This window comes from Nilaparvata lugens, chromosome 3 (genome assembly GCF_014356525.2).
Source record: "Nilaparvata lugens isolate BPH chromosome 3, ASM1435652v1, whole genome shotgun sequence".
Classification (NCBI taxonomy): domain Eukaryota; kingdom Metazoa; phylum Arthropoda; class Insecta; order Hemiptera; family Delphacidae; genus Nilaparvata; species Nilaparvata lugens.
In genome coordinates, this window is record NC_052506.1 from 80772227 (window position 1) to 80791957 (window position 19731).

Genomic DNA, 19731 nt, shown 5'->3' on the forward strand with positions numbered 1-19731 from the left:
CACTAATCCATAGCCTACAATAATAATAAAGTGCAGCAGTCAACCGCTCTGAATTAAATAAAATACTTCATGAATAAGTTATTGAAGAAAAGATGAGCGATTAAAAACTGATGGAATACATGATTCCCGATTATATAATTTTAGTCTCCAGGAGAGAACAAAAAACAAGACAAATATGTCATGATTAAATCAGTTCAGAGAATAATATCTGTACTCTAAAGAATCTAAAATCGGTCTCCTGTTCAGGTCTCCCAGTCGACCGAATCAGGCTCAAAAATAGGTATCAGGGCTGGCAATGTAGCCAGAAGAAAATTACCAATTTCAAAGGACGTGTTGGGGACAATAATACATTTCCCTCAATAGAACGAGAAAGAAATACATCTAACAAAGACAGAATACAGGAAAACTCCCTCAGTCAAAGTAGAAGACTCAGCAATAGAATGGACGTTCAACTGATTTTTCATGATGATTTTGCATCTACAACAATTCTAAGTACTCTAGGGAAACGTTGGATTCGCTTTCAAATACACTCTGTCACCAACTTTGAAAGGAATAGAACTTCTGCGCAAGTCATATTTTTCCTTCACTCTGCTGTGCGTTTTTAAGAGATTCTCATAAGCTTCCATAACTTCCTTGTTTCATCACTAAATTTCTTGGGTAGAATATCATCTATCATCCATATATTAGTTAAAGGATGAGTAGGTGTGTGGCGAAAAAGTAACTCATAGGGAGTATATTTACTACTCTCATGGTAAGCTGTGTTGAAACTTAGTGGAAGGAATTTGAGAGGTTCATCCCATTTAGTTTGGTCTTGGGCAGAGTAGGCAATTAGAGATGATTTCAAATTCCTGCGCACTCTCTCTACGGTATTAGATTGAGGGTGATATGGGGTGCAGGTGACGTGCAAAATACCCTTTTGAAAACAGAATTTGTTGAAAATATTGGACGTTAACTGAGGTCCATTATCCGAAACAATTATTTTGGGTACCCCAAAGTTGGTGAAAATTCTCAGAAGCTCAGTACACACGGTATTAGCGTTGGCTTCTCTAACTGATATCAACCAAAAGAATTTTGTGAAAGCATCTACACAAGTGAAAATCATAGTATTACCCTTTGTAGATCTAGGGAGTTTTCCGACAAAATCTACAAAGAATTTCTCCATCAGGTAAGTTGCTACACTGGATGCCATATAACCAAAATTTGATTTTTAAGCTGGTTTACTTAAACATATTTTACAGTTTTTTATGAACACACCTACATCTTTGGAAATTCCTTTCCATGTGAAAGTCTGTTTGATCCCATTAAGTGTTTTCAAGTATGCTAAATGAGCACCAAAATTTGATTCATGATAGTATTTACAAATCATTGACTTTAAGGATTGGGGAAGAATAATCTTTGGTTCAAGAGAATCTCGAACATGACATACTAATACTCCCTTTGACATTTTTTAGGGGTAGATATCGTTACCATTATTCCCTGAATCAATAATTCCCTTGATAAATTCATCGTGTTCTTGGTGAGTCGATAAATCCGTGAAAGATAGCGGGAAATCTACTAGATTTATACTGCACAAATTTTCTTCAATTACTTCAGGAGGCGAATCTTCGAACATACGACTTAAACAGTCACCCGTCTGATTATTCACACCTCTGACATGTTCAGTTTGAAATTGAAAGGCAGATAGTCTTAATACCCATCTACCAATCCTACCAAGTTGATTTGGATGGTTCAATACATATTGCAATGCATTGCAATCGGTTCTCAAAATGAACTTGGTATGTTCAAGAAAATATCGGAATTTTTCAACTCCGTACAGAGCAGCTAAAGCCTCTTTCTCATATGCAGAATATTTTTGTTCTAACGGGGATAAGGAATTGGAGCTAACACTCCATCTTGCATCTGTCCCAAAATATTGTTCATAGGTAAAAGTATGTAGGTTTGTAGGTATGCTGTCAATGAATAACAATTTATTTTTGATTTTTAAATTATCCTGAAATGCAAGACATTGCGTAATAGCCCTTCTGATTTATTCCTTGGATCTTATATTGTTTTCTTTCTTTGTCCTTAAGATGTTTCTTCAATTCTAACAAATCGTTTCTTCACTGAATTTAATCAACTTTCCATATCAAGCTCTATTGTGAATATTCATTAATTTCTTTTCAGTACCAAGTTATGTTTCATCAGAACTCTTTTCCCACAAACAGACTGTTGATTTCCCGCAAAATTTCCAAACAGGAAATTCACAAGTTTTGTACTGGTATATTCTTTGATCCTCTCCAAAAAAGAATTCTTCACTCATCCACCACTCCGACCCTATTGAGAACTCTGGTGTGGAAACTAAAATTTGTGTACCAATAAAATCCAACAAAATGTTATAAGTCAAGCTTCCAATAGGAAAATGTTCTCATATGAATATGAAACCCGCCTCCCATCGCAATACATAATGAGAGGAAGTATTAAAACACTTTGGTAAAAAAAGCGATGATATAGGCTTACATCAATGAAAAACCCGCCTCCCTTATCCCTCCATTTTGAGTTCACATTCTCCATGAAACTTTGAAAATGCACATCATAGGTTCAAAGGTGTTTGCTTACTTTCAATTTCTAGATCATAGTAACATTCTTAAACATTGTTTCATGAGTTCCTTTACTCATACAAGAATACAAAGAAATACTGGAAACCATGGACAAAGATTCTCTGAAAAGGGCGCCACGCCATTTAGCAGTAGCAAAATGTGAATCACTTTCAATTTTAACTACTTGGCTCACGACATTCACATTTGATAAAACATTAGATTCAAAAATGGCAACTTTCATCTTTCTGTTATTATTTAGACAGATCCAGAGATTAATTGATTTGAAATTTCAAATGTGAATAGTTTTAACATGTCACCAGCCCTTTTGGTTGTCCGAAATCTCAACTAATTACAGATTTTTCACATCAAGTGCTCAAAGTTGATCAACATTCGAAAATTTATGATAATATGAAAATTTCCCCAGTCTCCCCTAGTTATCTTATATTCTCCAAATTTTGTATCAAGTCCATTGATTCCATTTCTGGAAAAAAATAGAATTTTCGGGCCCCAAATGGTGGGTGACAGGGCAATTTTCAAAATAGCATTCAATTGCGGGCATTTACTTGATGAAAAGGACCTATATACCAAGTTTCATCAAGATATGTTGAATGGTTTCGCCATTAGCCCGTTTGAAATAAGAAAGACCGAAAATTAGTAGATTGTCAAAATACCCATTTATGGTACCAGCATGTATTTATATTGTAGAAACTTCATTCTGGTCTTAAATTAAATCGCTCAAAATTTTTTTTTCAAATAATTCCATCACATCTCCAAATTTTCACTACCTTCCGAGTGAATTGAGATGGCAGCATGTAAAAATCAATGAGAAGTTGGTTACTGTACAGAATGATACTATTATAATAGAATAATAGTGGTGTCAGTCTTTTCAATTATCTGATTTGCTTAGATAATCTGGTGTGGGACAGGTGATGGAACGAACGTTCCACTAGATGAGAAAAATAATTAAAATAAAAGATTTCCACTTTTCTAAAAAATACATCTCTTCTTATTGTTACTTCCTGCCCCAATTATTGTTGAAGCTTATAACAATACATTTTGGGTACTTGGCCAGTAACAAAAGTATTTAAGGTAAGTTAATTTATTCAAGGCCATTCACTGTTTTAGCCGTCTCTCAGCATAACACTGTTCAGTTACATCAGAAGGAAGATACAAGTATTGTCTGGTGGGAAGACATAGCGAATGTAAACCCATATCATCAAATTTGAAAAAATATGATAACAAATATGATTATGTAAATGAACACAGTACTATCAAGATAAATACTGATACTGCCTGAATTAAATCAAAAGTAACCTTCCCTCCACGTGCAACCAAAAGTACTTTTAATTCACTGGGCCAGGAGGAACCTGAAACACATCAGGAAATATTTTTAAATCATTTGTTTTCTTCCAAATTACAAGTTGAACAAGGCCACACGATAGAATAAATAGAATAAGGCTAAGATAATTACCTTAAAACATGAATATTCATGTGTTAGGTTATCCAAGTCAGAACGAAGCAGAAAATGTGACGTATATAAAAACGGAAATGGATGTACTGTACTCGACCAATGCCACACAAATCAAAAATCTGACAACATTGTTAATCAGCTGATATATAACAACAAGCTTTAAAATACTGAATATAATTGTATATTGTATTTATTCAGGGCCCATATATTCGTTAAATATCTTATGTATTTCTTATGTATTTACAAAACCCCCGAGTAAGTTGAGTTACCTGATGGCATTAGTCCAAAGAACCAACAACATTGGACATAACCAAAAATTGTATCTTTATTCTAGTCAATTATTATTAATCGCAAGTGAGACCTAAAAAGGATCACTAATATGTGTGCTCCCACCATGTTATTGAAAAATGTGTTTGAATAAAGAGTTTGTTGTAGTGGAGAACCAAGCATTAAGTAATACAAATTTGTGAAAGAGGTAGTTGGCATTACTGCCAAGTGGCAAGTTTGAAGAAATATTCTATTTGACATGTAATAAAGGAGATGAGATTAGTTACTATATTTATATTGTTATTTATTTGTAAGGAGGAAAAATGTTGTTGTTGAGATGAAGAATATGGGGCATATGCAGATCTCTATCTGCAAGTTATTATTGAAACTGTGATATTGTATTTGACAGTTGTTTTTATGTTATGTTTGTATGTTATGAGTTGAGACTTTGTATTGAAAACACTTTGATTCTCAAATATTTTGTATCCAAATTCGGGGGCATTCATATAACAACAAATTTGAGTACTTACCAAATCTATCTGTTGGAAGAATTTGTTAGGTCTCAGCACAAGAAGCTAGAAAATATTATCACCAGTTACAGTATCAATTGACTAGAGATAAGATAATAACGGCTCTCAAGGCTATGATTATCAACAGCCAAATGAAAATAAAATTCTTTTTGTAATTATTTAGTAATATAATAATAATAATAGTAATGTTTGAGTTTGGGTTCTTTGACAATCGCTTGTTGGTGACCTTAGTAATTGGTTGAGTCATATATTTGAAAATTATCCAGATACTTTATAGCAAAATAATTGTATCTAGGTAGCATTTATTAAGACGAGGACAAGAGGGTTTTGTAAACCAAGCATGCCAAATAAACGTCACGAAAAACGATTAAGAAAACACAAAAATATTTATTGTATCATATTGCATGAGCAAAAATTATAAAAACAAAACAAAAATATAAAGGAAATGGGATTTATTTTCATTGAGCGCATTAATACATATTACAATCTGAGGATGTACCAATCATGATACAGTATTTAGTAGGCACTGAAAATGTATATTTCAAAAAGCCACCACATGGTATTTATTGAATTTTATAAAAACTCATAATCAATGTAAAATGTGTATTTGAATGTAACTTGCATGAGGTCGGATTTGAGCCCAAAATTATTTTCTTCATAAAATAATACACCCTTGTATGGGGAACTACTTGTTGAGGTTAAAATTGTGTCATTGCGGATTTGTTGAAATCCACCAATAGGAGAATATATTCAAATTTCATGCAAATTGAAAAAGGAAGAAGTACCATCAAGGATTAAAAAGGGAGATCAATCTCACTTGCTTGCTGGAGGTCACCAGGGACACCCACCAATTATGAGAGCATTAGACTGAATCCCTTATAGTACATTAATTAATTTTTTGCCAAAGTTTAAGTTTCGATTCATGTAATTTGAAAATAAAATCATATAACTCAGTGATGTTGCTGTATGACATGAGTTATCAAATTGAATATCCTCACTGAAGAGGACGGTGGCAGCCCACCAGAAAAGGCTTAGGATACACAAGAGGAATCCAGGCCACCATAAAAAATTATGAAATATCTAAACGTGAGTTAATAATCATTTAAGAAGGCCCTCAGTGCTACGAATCAATAGCAATTACATAAAGCTAGCTTGTTGAAGATTTATTTTAAAATCAAACTTAATATCGAAATTTACGCAAATATTCGAAATTAAGGGAATGTCCTATAAAGAACTTTCTATGAGAATTTAATATTTAGGTATGCACAGAGTGAATATTTATTGATATTTGATTTATCATATATAGGCCTATGCTCACTCATTAATCTTCTTCATCAGTTATGTATAAGAATTCTCTGAAGCTCATGTTCATAAGATAAATTATATTATCTGAATCCCACCAGAGGCCGAACTCAAGCCCTAAGATATCTTAATATTTAATTTTTCATATTGTTAGAAGTAAGATTTATAAATTCCATTTGACAAGCAATAGCAGGTCGACAACTGAGCTATGGAACTAGACAGAATATTATGCTGATTAAAAAAGCACGAGATCCATTAATTGATGCTAATAAGCAAAGTGAAACATTTTTGTGAGCAATCTGTGATATTTTTGCAATATATATTTTCTCATATTATTCTTATATTTATCATTCCTATTTTTTATTATTGCTTGTTTGATATTTCCATGCATATTATATATTTTTATTTGTTGATGGTGTACCCTTCATTCATAATCCTGTCTTCATGCATGACGAATCTTGTTCTAGCCTATTTTAATTCTATTATTGACAAATCATTCAAATTATCAACCAACTATATTCTTCACCGAATAAGTTGGATGAATCGGCAATATACAGCATTGATTATTGAATCTTCAGAAATATTATGTTCTTAAGATTTATTAGAATAATTCAGAACCATCACAGCCGATTTGGAAGGAACCAAGGGTCATAGTATTAAGTTGCAGCAGCAATATAAATTAATAGAATTTATAAGGTATTCTGATAGATTGTCGTCTTTGATTCCTCTTGGTATCATCTCACACTGCTGACCCCTTTGTCAGATAGTAGGGAGTGGTGTTGGTGTCGATACCATATTATTGTCTAGTATGGAATTCAGAACCCTTATATCTATCTATATCTTCAACATAATATCTAATTATGTTTGAATGTTCAAATTTCTAAATGTTTAATTGTTTGAATGTTTAAATGTTTAAATGTTTGAATGTTTAAATGTTTAAATGTTTAAATGTTTAAATGTTTAAATGTTTAAATGTTTAAATGTTTAATGTTTAATGTTTAAATGTTTAATGTTTAAATGTTTAAATGTTTAAATGTTTAAATGTTAATGTTTAAATGTTTAAATGTTAAATGTTTAAATGTTTAAATGTTTAAATGTTTAAATGTTTAAATGTTTAAATGTTTAAATGTTTAAATGTTTAAATGTTTAAATGTTTAAATGTTTAAATGTTTAAATGTTTAAATGTTTAAATGTTTATTGTTTAAATGTTTAAATGTTTAAATGTTTAAATGTTTAAATGTTTAATGTTAAATGTTTAATGTTAAATGTTTAATTGTTTAAATGTTTAAATGTTAAATGTTTAAATGTTTAAATGTTTAATTGTTTAAATGTTTAATGTTTAAATGTTAAATGTTTAAATGTTTAATTGTTTAAATGTTTAAATGTTTAAATGTTTAAATGTTTAAATGTTTAAATGTTTAAATGTTTAAATGTTAAATGTTAAATGTTTAAATGTTTAAGTTTAAATGTTTAAATGTTTAAATGTTTAATGTTTAAATGTTAAATGTTTAAATGTTAAATGTTTAAATGTTTAAATGTTTTAAATGTTTAAATGTTTAAATGTTTAAATGTTTAAATGTTTAATTGTTTAAATGTTTAAATGTTTAAATGTTTAATGTTAAATGTTTAATTGTTTAAATGTTTAAATGTTTAAATGTTTAATGTTTAAATGTTTAAATGTTTAAATGTTTAAATGTTTAAATGTTTAAATGTTTAAATGTTTAAATGTTAAATGTTTAAATGTTAAATGTTTAAATGTTTAAATGTTTAAATGTTTAAATGTTTAATGTTTAAATGTTTTAAATGTTTAAATGTTTAATGTTTAAATGTTTAAATGTTTAATGTTTAAATGTTTAAATGTTTAAATGTTTAAATGTTTAAATGTTTAAATGTTTAAATGTTTAAATGTTTAAATGTTTAAATGTTTAAATGTTTAAATGTTTAAATGTTTAATGTTTAAATGTTTAAATGTTTAAATGTTTAAATGTTTAAATGTTTAAATGTTTAAATGTTTAAATGTTTAAATGTTTAAATGTTTAAATGTTTAAATGTTTAAATGTTTAAATGTTTAAATGTTTAAATGTTTAAATGTTTAAATGTTTAATGTTTAAATGTTTAAATGTTTAAATGTTTAAATGTTTAAATGTTTAAATGTTTAAATGTTTAAATGTTTAAATGTTTAAATGTTTAAATGTTTAAATGTTAAATGTTTAATGTTTAAATGTTTAAATGTTTAATGTTTAAATGTTTAAATGTTTAAATGTTAAATGTTTAAATGTTTAATGTTTAAATGTTTAAATGTTTAAATGTTTAAATGTTTAAATGTTAAATGTTTAAATGTTTAAATGTTTAAATGTTTAAATGTTTAAATGTTTAAATGTTTAAATGTTAAATGTTTAAATGTTTAAATGTTTAAATGTTAAATGTTTAAATGTTTAATGTTTAATGTTTAAATGATTAAATGTTTAAATGTTTGAATGTTAAATGTTTAAATGTTTAAATGTTTAAATGTTTAAATGTTTAAATGTTTAAATGTTTAAATGTTAAATGTTTAGATGTTTAAATGTTTAAATGTTTAAATGTTTAAATGTTTAAATGTTTAATGTTTAAATGTTTAAATGTTTAAATGTTTAAATGTTTAAATGTTTAAATGTTCAAATGTTTAAATGATTAATGTTTGAATGTTTAAATGTTTAAATGTTTAAATGTTTAGATGTTTAAATGTTCAAATGTTTTAATGTTTAAATGTTTGAATGTTCAAATGTTCAAATGTTTAAATGTTTTAATGTTTTTCAATTAATTTTTAATTTTTAATTAATTTTTCTCTCATTAATTTTTGAGAAACTATAACAACATGTAAATGTAACTTACTGATCGCGAGGTCTACTGTTCACAGAGCTACTAGTGTATACGTCGACGCGAAATTGAAAAAGGAACGTATCTGTGAAATTTCATGAGAATCTATTGCTGCGTTTCGCTGTAAATGCGCAACATATTAACACTTAAAACATAAAGAGAAATGCACAACTTGAATCTTGGTCCTCACTTCGCTCGGTCAATGAATAATTCTATAGTCTGATTGATACCATCTTCAAAGTAGATGATATAAATTGTAATATCAGAATATGAAGGAATTCCTTTTCTTTTCATATTATACTTAAATGCAAAATTTCAAAAAACCTTGTTTATACATCGACGCGCAGTTGAAAAAGGAATATACCTGCCAAATCTCATCGAATTCAATCAGTGCGTTTGGCCGTAATCGAGTTGCATACAGACAGACAAAAGCAAAGGCAATTCGAGTTGAAACATAGACCTCACTACGTTCGGTCAATTATTTAAACATCAATATTACAGCTCTATCATTCGATATAAATTAATAATCAAAACATCTATCCACATAATCAAAACTGTCAGTTGCATGCTAGCTAGAGTCTTCATTATCGTGAAATTAGATATTAGTATTTTGCTGAGAGTGAACTAATCTTCTGTTTAATTCTTTGCGTTTCAGATGTTGAATTGGGCGAAATTGTAGAGGGAAACACTGTAGAAATTTATAATGTTGTAACCAAAAAGAAAAGTACAGAACCTGCAGAATCTTATGTGAGTAAATTACAATGGTACTATTATCCTCATGCTTTTGTCTCACTCTATCAGTGAGAATAGCGCTCTCTAGTGCTATTGAATAATGATAATTTCAGTTTTATTCATAGAAGAGGGACAAACACATTTCAAAATGACCAAATGAGAACGGTATTAGAGTCATCAATTCTATTCATACTGTATTCTCAATTATATTCTTTACTGTATAAACTTTTTATATTCTTTTCCGATAAACTTGAGTCATGGGATCATTGATTTGTCGCAATTCTGACATATTTAGTCTGCTCTTGAGGACCAGAAGTACTCAGCACCATTGAACTAGCGGTAGCGAAAAATATCTTATAGAGAAGATAACTGAGTCTGTTTAATCGTAGAGCACTGCATGACAAATATATATTAGAATTCCCCTCCTTTCCATTATTCTATCCATTCATTCATTCATTTTCTGTATACTATCTCCATTTTACATAATACATATTCATCATCTCATCTCAACATTTTCTGTTCTTCAGTTTTTATATCGTCAATATTACACAATCAATTTCTAAAATTTTTATTAAGTCACACTCTAAAACGTTTGTTGCATTTTTCCATTTTCAATTATCAATGCAATATTGTTGGTAATCCCGTCCTGTCCCCAAACCTATGGATTGGGGTACAGTTAAGATTCAATTCACGAAAACGTCGACAGCCCCAAAAGTAAGTCCTCAATTTGCACTAACCTTGGAACTGGCGAGGAAGTGGACTGTATCTCGTGTGTAGAAGTTACTGCTGACGATATCCTGTCTTCATGCGTAGGCCTATATGATATTGTACATATATCACGAAACGAAACAAGGTAATTGCGTTCAGCTCGAACGCCACGGGAACAGGAGAAACGAAACGAAAACGATGTTGACTTCTCGAGCACGCTTCTTGAAGTGCTGGTTTGAAAGATAAACGGGGAGGATGAAGGAGGGGTGAGGGAGAGAGGCTATCTTGCCTCTTTGGGAGAGGGGGAAGGGGAGGAAAGTACAAACCAATCAACCCACAATCAAGGCTGCTGATCCTCCGTGAATCCACCATCTCCACCCGCCTTGGAATCCCCCATTTCCAAGAACATAAACTCAGGAAAAAACTAAAATTTAAAAGTAAAAGAAAAAACAGAACAACAAGCACTGAACGGTAGGAAAGGGAAAACTAAGGGAAAAAGGAATAGGAAAGGGGAACGGAAAACGTAGGGTGAGGGTTAAACTAATAGGGAAGTATGGGGGCAAGTTTCCTAACTGGCCTAACATACTCACCAGAGTTAGTTTTCACGTGAGCTGAGCGCACAACACCCTTAGCATCACTTATGATTTGGGTGACTCTACCTAACGGGTATGATAAGGGTGATGAATTGTCCTCTTTAATCCATACTAACTGCCCTACCTGAAGGTTTGTGTCACTCTCAAACCACTTATTCTTCTGTTGAAGAGTGTGGAGGTATTCACTCTCCCACCTCTTCCACAATCTCTGAGTGAAGTGATTAACCTTTTCCCAACGAGACAGTCTGTGCTCGTTGACATCACTCATGTCAATTTCAGGAACCGCCAACAGAGGGCGATGAACAAGGAAATGTCCGGGAGTCAGCACCTCGTACTCTTCGGATTGAAGACTTGTAAGCACCTCAATGTGACAAGCTTTTGTTGCCAGACAGACAAACAGTGCAAAGTATGCCTTGTATGTATGAGCTTTGGGCCGAATACTCTCTTTGACAGTGAAAGGACCAGCTAGATCGACCACAGCCTTCAGTAAGGGAGCACTGGAAACAACACGAGAGCTGGGAAGATCACCCATGATGGGAGCAACAGGGGTTGCATTGAATAAACGGCAACGAGTACAATTGAAAATCAAATTTCTGATATCACTGTGTGCTCCAACAATCCAAAAATAACGCTGAATAAGAGCACACACTATTCTTGGTCCAGCATGAAGATGAGAAATATGATAATACTCAATGAGGAGTTTAGTAAAATGACTATCTTTATGTATCAAACAAGGATGCTTGGCTTCATATCCTAAAGCACTATTTACCAATCTGCCACCAACACGAATCACACCATCACAATCCAAGAATACAGACAATTTTTGGAAACTCTTATCACAAGGTTTACCCTCTTCGAATAGGTCGAGTTCACGATTGAAATGACACTTTTGAACAATTTTAACACAATAAATTTGTACACATTTCAACTCTTGAACACTAAGTGCGCCTGATTTACGACAGACACCACTTATTGATTGATGCTTTACAGTTATTCAAGAAACGTAAAACATAAGCACAGGAACGTAACAATCTCATGTATGAGGAGAAACGTGTTATCTGAATAACAGCAGTCTCTTCAGTGATATTCAAAACAACACCTTTATTTTGTTTCACATCAGGCAGAATTTCAGTAGCAGGGTAAGTCATAGATGACAATGGCCAACATGACAACGAATTAGAACACCACGTTGGAGCATTGAACCAATCTTGCGAATTGCACAAGTTTTGGGGAGAAACACCTCTTGATCCAATGTCAGCAATATTGAAATCAGTACCAATGTGATTCCAATCTGAAATATTAGTCAACTCTAATATTCTTACAACACGATTTGCAAGAAACGTTTGCAACTTGTAAGGAGGTATATGCAACCAAAATAAAACAATAGTTGAATCACTGAACAGAAACGTAGATTGAAGATTGATTTTTTCCAGTGAAGGAAGGACTGAAACATACAATCGCGAAAGCAACAACGCAGCTTGAAGCTCTAATCGAGGAATAGACAGAGTTTTCAACGACACAACTTTAGTTTTAGCTTTCAACAGGAAGCATTTCATCATAGATTCTGACGTCACAACTCTCAAGAAGATACAAGCACAGATTCCTTTCTGCGATGCGTCGGAAAACCCAAGTATTTGACAAGAAAAAGCATTGCCATAAACGCATCGAGGAATTGAAATTGAACTTAGAGCAGGAAGCTCTCTCATCAGCTCGTTCCAGCATTCGTTGTAGTCAACAGGAATCGGCGTATCCCAATCGATGTCCAACTCCCACAGCTCTTGTAAAAAACATTTCATTTTGAATATTACTGGAGCTATAAAACCGAGAGGGTCATACAGACGCGCGATAACGGACAGAACAGTGCGCTTAGAGTTTTTCTTTTGAAACTCTGGAACAGAGACTTTAATATGAAAACAATCAGTAGTTGGGTTCCACATTATGCCAAGAACTTCCACATTTGAATTAGGCTCATCACTGATATGAAGTGGTACTTGAGTGTTTTCAGAACGATTCAAATCCAAGAACTCAGGAGAATTACTGCTCCATTTATTCAACTTGATAATGAGCACAGTTTGGAAGATTACAATGTTGTGATTTTATTTCACAGATTTCTTCCAACGAATTAGCACCTGTGAGAAAATCGTCGTGATATATATATCATCATGAATAGCTGCTGCTGCCAACTGAAATTTATCTCCTTCATCTTTCGCCAGTTGAATGAGAGCACGTTGAACAAGAAAACCAGACGGTTTCAAACCACATGTGATTGTTTTGAGCTCATAAACGACAATATTATCATCGGAAGGATCTTTACGAAACAATATGTGAAGGAAAGAACGATCTTCTTCATCAACGAGGATAGCACGATACATTTTCTTAACATCACACGTGAATACGAATGAGTGGAGTCTGAATCTAGTTAACACATCACATATGTCATTTAACAATTTTGGACCTGAATGAAGAACTTGATTCAACGAAATGTGACTCTTTCTAGCAGACCCATCAAATACAACACGAACCTTTGTTGTAGGTGATGATGGACTGAATACACAAAAATAAGGAATAAAATATTTACCTGGTTTTTTAGAAACTTCCATATGATCCAAAAGAACATACTCTTCCATAAATGATACACAATCAGATTTCAAACGAGCATCATGCAGCATACGACGCTCCAACGACAGAAAACGATTTGAAGCAACATCATGAGATTCATGAAACTTGAGTTGATTAGTGTCAACTTTGAAAGGAAGACGAACAACATATCTTCCTTCAGTATCACGCGTGTGAGTTTCAGCAAAATGTTTCTCACAAAACTCATCATCGGGACTAGGAAATTTATGATTAGGAATTTCTTCACTTTCCCAAAACTTATGAACCAAATTATTCAACGAGTTCTCAGAGGTGGGACACGTCATTAATGCAGTCAATGACTGATTAAGAAGACCGGAATGATTTGGAAATTCACCCAAAATAATGTCACCAAACACGGTAGGAATCACACAAAACGAACACTCTTCACTAGATGAGACTTGACTATGATGACGTAATATTTTGTTGAATAACTGACATCCCAATAGAAGATCAACGGAACGTTGTTCATAGAACACAGGATCAGCAAGGTTGAATTTTTTCAACTCATTTTGCACTTTCGAACTGAGATAAATAGGGGGCAATGAACCAACTATTTTATCAATCATGTAAGCCTCAGCTTCTAGTATCCAACGATTTCAAAATAAGGTACTAAGGAATATTGTTGACGCTCCTTGGTACATCAGAAATGCTGATCTTCATCGCGACCTTCAATTGGAGACAGTCACGAAAGTTATTGAGCACTTTGCGGCCAAGCATGAAGAGAGACTCCACCAGCACGACAATATAGAGGCAATCCAGCTGCTTGATGTTGATAGTCTGGTCAGGAGGCTCAAAAGAACAAAACCGCATGAGTTAGTGAAGTGAAATTTGTGTTGTGAATTGATGGCTTGAAGCTGGTGTTAGTGATAGTGAAATGTTCATCCCTTCAAACCAAACAAATTATTATTGGCCTACTAACTTGATTGTATGAAACTATTTTATAGGATACAAACTAGACTAAGTAATTGTAGTCAAAAACTAGACAAACTGAATCATAGGATGAGGTTTGAAAAAGTTCATTTAGTAAAATTAGGATAAAATAAATAGCTTATTAGTCTCAGACTAGGTGCTAATTTTAAATAAATAAAAAAAAAAAAAAAAAAAATACGACCACAATAACACAACGATTTAGACTTGCATTGGTTTACAGCGTGAAAATGGAGAAACAATTGAAACAGACTCTCAATGATTCAATAAATTCATTCCTAGCTTTTGGATCTCTTTTCAAGAAAGCAGGACATTTGAATAACGAATGATTCGTTGAGTTGCAAAATGAGCATTTTGTTTCAGCACTATCATTCAATTCACAAGTAACTAAGCTGCTTTTATTTTGAATGCTGTTATTAGCCTGAGTAGATAAGACAACCTTTTTCTGAAAAGACTTATTTTTCGGCTTTTCGATAGATTTTTGTTCATCAACAGATGGCACATCAGATGCAGATAATTGATAAGATCTAACTCTCTTATTCACGAAATCAATCAACTGTTGACAAGAAGGAAAGCTCCTATCAGCTACCTCGAGCTCAAACGATTCACGTGATACTTTGTCCAATAATAGCCAATGAGTACAAAATATGATCAGCCAAATCGGGAAATTTCAACGACTTCAGAGTGGTAATACTATCACCTACTTTAACAAGAAAATCTTGAAGCGATTGTAATGAAGGTTTAAATGGGATTGAACTAGTTTTCAAAATCTCATTTACGTAGTTGTTAGCTAGCACCCTATCACTTTCATAACGCTTGCATAGAGTATTCCATGCCAAATCAAAATCACTACTCATCTGAAAAGATTTCACTACTCTGGCTGCTTCGCCTTTCAACAAATTATGCAAAATATGAAATTTATGAACAGGAGAATAATATTTATCATCCACAATCAATGAAGAAAAGATATTTTTGAATCTAGGCCAGTCTGAAATATCAGAGCCATCAAACGGTATTATTTCAGTTGGAGGTAATATCATGTTCAAACGGGGAGAATGAGAGTTTGAAGTTGAGGGTTCACTTTTCTCCTTCGGTTTCTCATTTTTAATTTGATTCAATTTATCACGAGCATTTATTATTGCACAGGATAAATTATCAATAACGGTAAGTGATTGATATTCAGGTTCTTTAGTAGGTTCAATTTGAATAGATAGTTCATTGATTTCATCTAAGAGTGCAGAATATTCTTTCACAGTATTTTCAATAGATATGCTTCTTATCAAAAATTGAGATTGAATTTTAGGATCATTGATGTCCTTCAACAAGTCATAAGCTTGTTGAACACGGCTAAACAAAGTTTCTTTCTTCTTCACACGAATAGTAAGCAAGGCTTGTGGGCTTGCCATTGTAACAAAGTAACTGATTAGATAAACAAGGAGATTTGGAAAGGAACTTTGTAACTGGATTTAACATGGATATCAGTGCATGTATCAACAAGTAACTCTACTATTAACAAATTGAAAAATAAATCTTTTGGAAATAGAACATATCCGGCCCGGAGGACCATGTGGTAATCCTGTCCTGTCCCCAAACCTATGGATTGGTGTACAGTTAAGATTTAATTCACAAAAACGTCGACAGCCCCAAAAGTAAGTCTTTAATTTGCACTAACCTTGGAACTGGTGAGGAAGTGGACTGTATCTTGTGTGTAGAAGTTACTGCTGACGATATCCTGTCTTTATGCATAGGCCTATATGATATTGTACATATATCACGAAACGAAACAAGGTAATTGCATTCAGCTCGAACGCCACGGAAACAGGAGAAACGAAACGAAAACGATGTTGACTTCTCGAGCACGATTCTTGAAGTGCTGGTTTGAAAGATAAATGGGGAGGATGAAGGAGGGGTGAGGGAGAGAGGTTATCTTGCCTCTTTGGGAGAGGGGGAAGGGGAGGAAAGTACAAACTAATCAACCCACAATCAAGGCTGCCGATCCTCTGTGAATCCACCAATTGTATTCACTATTACTGATTCGAATATTATTCATCCCATAATTCTTAGATTCAAATCATCTAATTATCAACTTATTAAGTAGAGTTTCTCATTCAAACATAACTTCAAGTTGTTTGAACTACTATTACATGTGTAGCCTAAACAGAGAGGTCTGCTATCATAGACTATGAGAGTATATCTGTATTATTACATGAAACCATCAACATCATACGATCCTGTGACTCGAATTTATTGGTAAAGTATTGATTTGTGTATTGATGTAATATGATTTGTAATATTGTTTTGGCAAGATAAAACTGATTTGTATATTATTATAAAGAACTACTACCTAGAATTGGAGTTCTGAAGTACCTAACAATTTTGATTCTAAAACTTGACTAGATATAAAATTCTACTAACGTTGACATTCCTGGATAATTTCAAATATTATCAATAATTTTGTACCGGAGCTGAATAATAGCAGAGAGAGAAACAATCATAATTTAGTATGCTATCTCTCACGCTTTCTATGCATGAATGCTATTCATGCCATCTATAGCTCACTGTATGCTATCTTTTCTCTATGATAAATAAAGTTATGGATGCAAGTTGTAGACATGCAAGTGGAACAGGCCTGTTGATTTTATTTTTCTTGCATTTCCTGTTGCAAAGTGATGAGTTCATGACTGTATTTACCTCTCATTGTACGACTACTGATTCAATTCATTGGTTTCCGTTGCTTCAGAGTAATTTCACAGGTTTGGACTCGGCTTGGCATTCTGATGATCTACAATGGTCTTTAGTCTCACATGATTGCTTTATGGCAAGTTATAATAATTCATAGATAGTTTTAAGACTTGATTTATATTATTTATAATGTAAGAACTTTAGTCAGTACCAGGTCCGGCCACAGGGGTGGGCAGACCGGGCGACCGCCCTGGGTGGCAGATTTTGGGGGCGGCTGATTTTAAGGAACAGAAAATTTTGAAATACAAATAAATAATATATTCATAATATCAAATGTGAATAGTAAAATAATGTGAGAAGGTTTTCCAACCTCGAACCTATGAAGACTCTTCTACGATCAACAATGTACCAGTAACGTCTGAGTGGTTCAGCGAACATAAAATAACTCAGTCCCCAGATCTTGAAGAATTGGTGAAGGAATTTCCCCATGCAAAGGTCAGACAAGTTCTACTTAATTAAACAAGTGTGTTAAAATAACTTAGAAATTGTAGTTTTAATTACTTAGCAAGTCAAGTAGCCCTAATACTCCGTTGCAGTCTACGTCTTAAGACTGTGCAAAGGCTAAAAATAAACTTTCTATTAGTGATATTTCTCAACGTTTTTAGATTTGTATATCACTAGTAGTTCTGTGAACAGTAGACCTAGCGCTCAGTGAGTAACATTGAACTGTTTTCATGTTTTCTCAAAAATAATTTAATAATTTATCAATTTAAAATGTCTAGAAAAAATCTTCTATAAACATAGAGCTTTCTGTCCTATTGTACCGTGACTTGACGTCCCAGAATGTGAGTGTGAGCACTGTTATCAGGTCTGGCTGCCATCGATACGCCAATCCAATCAACCCATCAGAAAACAATCTGTGTTAAAATCGGAGTGTTAAAATTAACAAAATAAACTACCATTTCCTACAAACTTCATTTCTCACTTTTCATACCTGTCAAATTTCATGAAAATCTCTTGCTGCGTTTCGCTGTAAATGCGCAACATATAAGTTAAACATTTAAACATTTGAACATGAAGAGAAATGCCAAACCGTCGACTTCAATCTTAGACTCGCTCGGTCAATCAAGCTATCAAAATGAAACATTTTTTCCGATCATTACTTTTTGAGATATGAGCGCTTAAAGTTTAAATTTTTGGGACAGAACATTTCAAATTCGGTAAGAGATAAATCCATGAGATTTAAAGGATAAATTTTCATGGAATTGTTGATTGAATAAAACAAGAAAATTTAAAAAAAAAATTGAAAATAACAATTCTTGAGAAAGTTATTCAATTTACAAAAAAAAACTCAACTAAACGTTATTTTTGGTCATTTTTAGTAAATTGAATAACTTTTTCAAAAATTGATATTTTCAAATTTTTTTTGAAATTTTCTTGTTTTATTAATCGACAATATAATAAAGAATTTATTCTTCAAATATCATGTATTTATCTCTTACTGAATTTGCAATGTTCTGTCCCAAAAATTTAAACTTTAGGTGCTCATGTCTCAAAAAGTAATGATTGGAAAAAAATGTTTTCCTAAGAAAACTTTTTCATTTTGATAGTTTGATAATATACAAATCGAAAAACTTTGAAATATATCACCAGTAGAAAGTTTATTTTTAGCCTTTGCACACCCTGTTTTCTTATTGTGTACCTGTTTCAAACTTAAAAATAGTTTAATCAGATATTTTGTGATACAAATCCAGTCACTATTATACATTGGTGCTTGCAATTTACATTGTACGTAGTTCTGATTTTTTAATATTTTATTTGGATACATGAGATAAGTCCAGAACCAAATTCTTAAGCAAAATTCTCTTGTGCTATAAACAGTATTAAGATACCCTATTCCACCCCCTAGGTTATCTAATAATTGCTACAACGCGACTAGCTTCAGCCGGATATGGGTCGGGGTCAGTAGCCGTACTGACAGGTGGAGTTACCGGACCTACACTTCTCCCTCTATCCTGAATCTTTACCTTCTGCTTCTTTAGCGAGATTTTCAATTTAAGGGGAGGAGTATTTGCCCGTACCGTTACTGGCCGATTCGGCCCTCGGCCTTTGTAATACAGGTAGGGGGTTAAAAGAGATTAAGATAACCCTATATTAGGATACAGATCTGACTATCAGATCCCTACAAATAATTATATTTATAAAGGTAGTAAGCAATCTGAACCAACTGCGAGCTGACGGCGGGCAGACTGCATCTGCGAGCCTGGAAAAAGGTTTTACTACAGGATGAAGGTGAGGGCTATGGAGTGAAGGTATGACGGAACCATGGAGTTGTTAGTAGTATTCAAGATATAGTTAAATAAGGCACGGTATAGGGTGTAAGCTATAGAGAATTGGGTGCAGGGTATGAGGTATACGGTATAGGGTATTAGGAACAGAGAATCAATAAT

General features: G+C 32.8%; 1 protein-coding gene across 1 annotated transcript in view; it reads left to right on the top strand.

Moving 5' to 3' along the window:
* Positions 1–19731, top strand: part of LOC111054238 (venom dipeptidyl peptidase 4-like) — a 139977-nt gene that overhangs the window by 1548 nt on the left and 118698 nt on the right. The window contains exons 2-3 of the mRNA XM_039424759.1: positions 9658–9749; positions 17340–17417. Coding sequence (XP_039280693.1) covers positions 9658–9749; positions 17340–17417 — 170 coding nt within the window. The remainder of the gene's footprint in view (positions 1–9657; positions 9750–17339; positions 17418–19731) is intronic.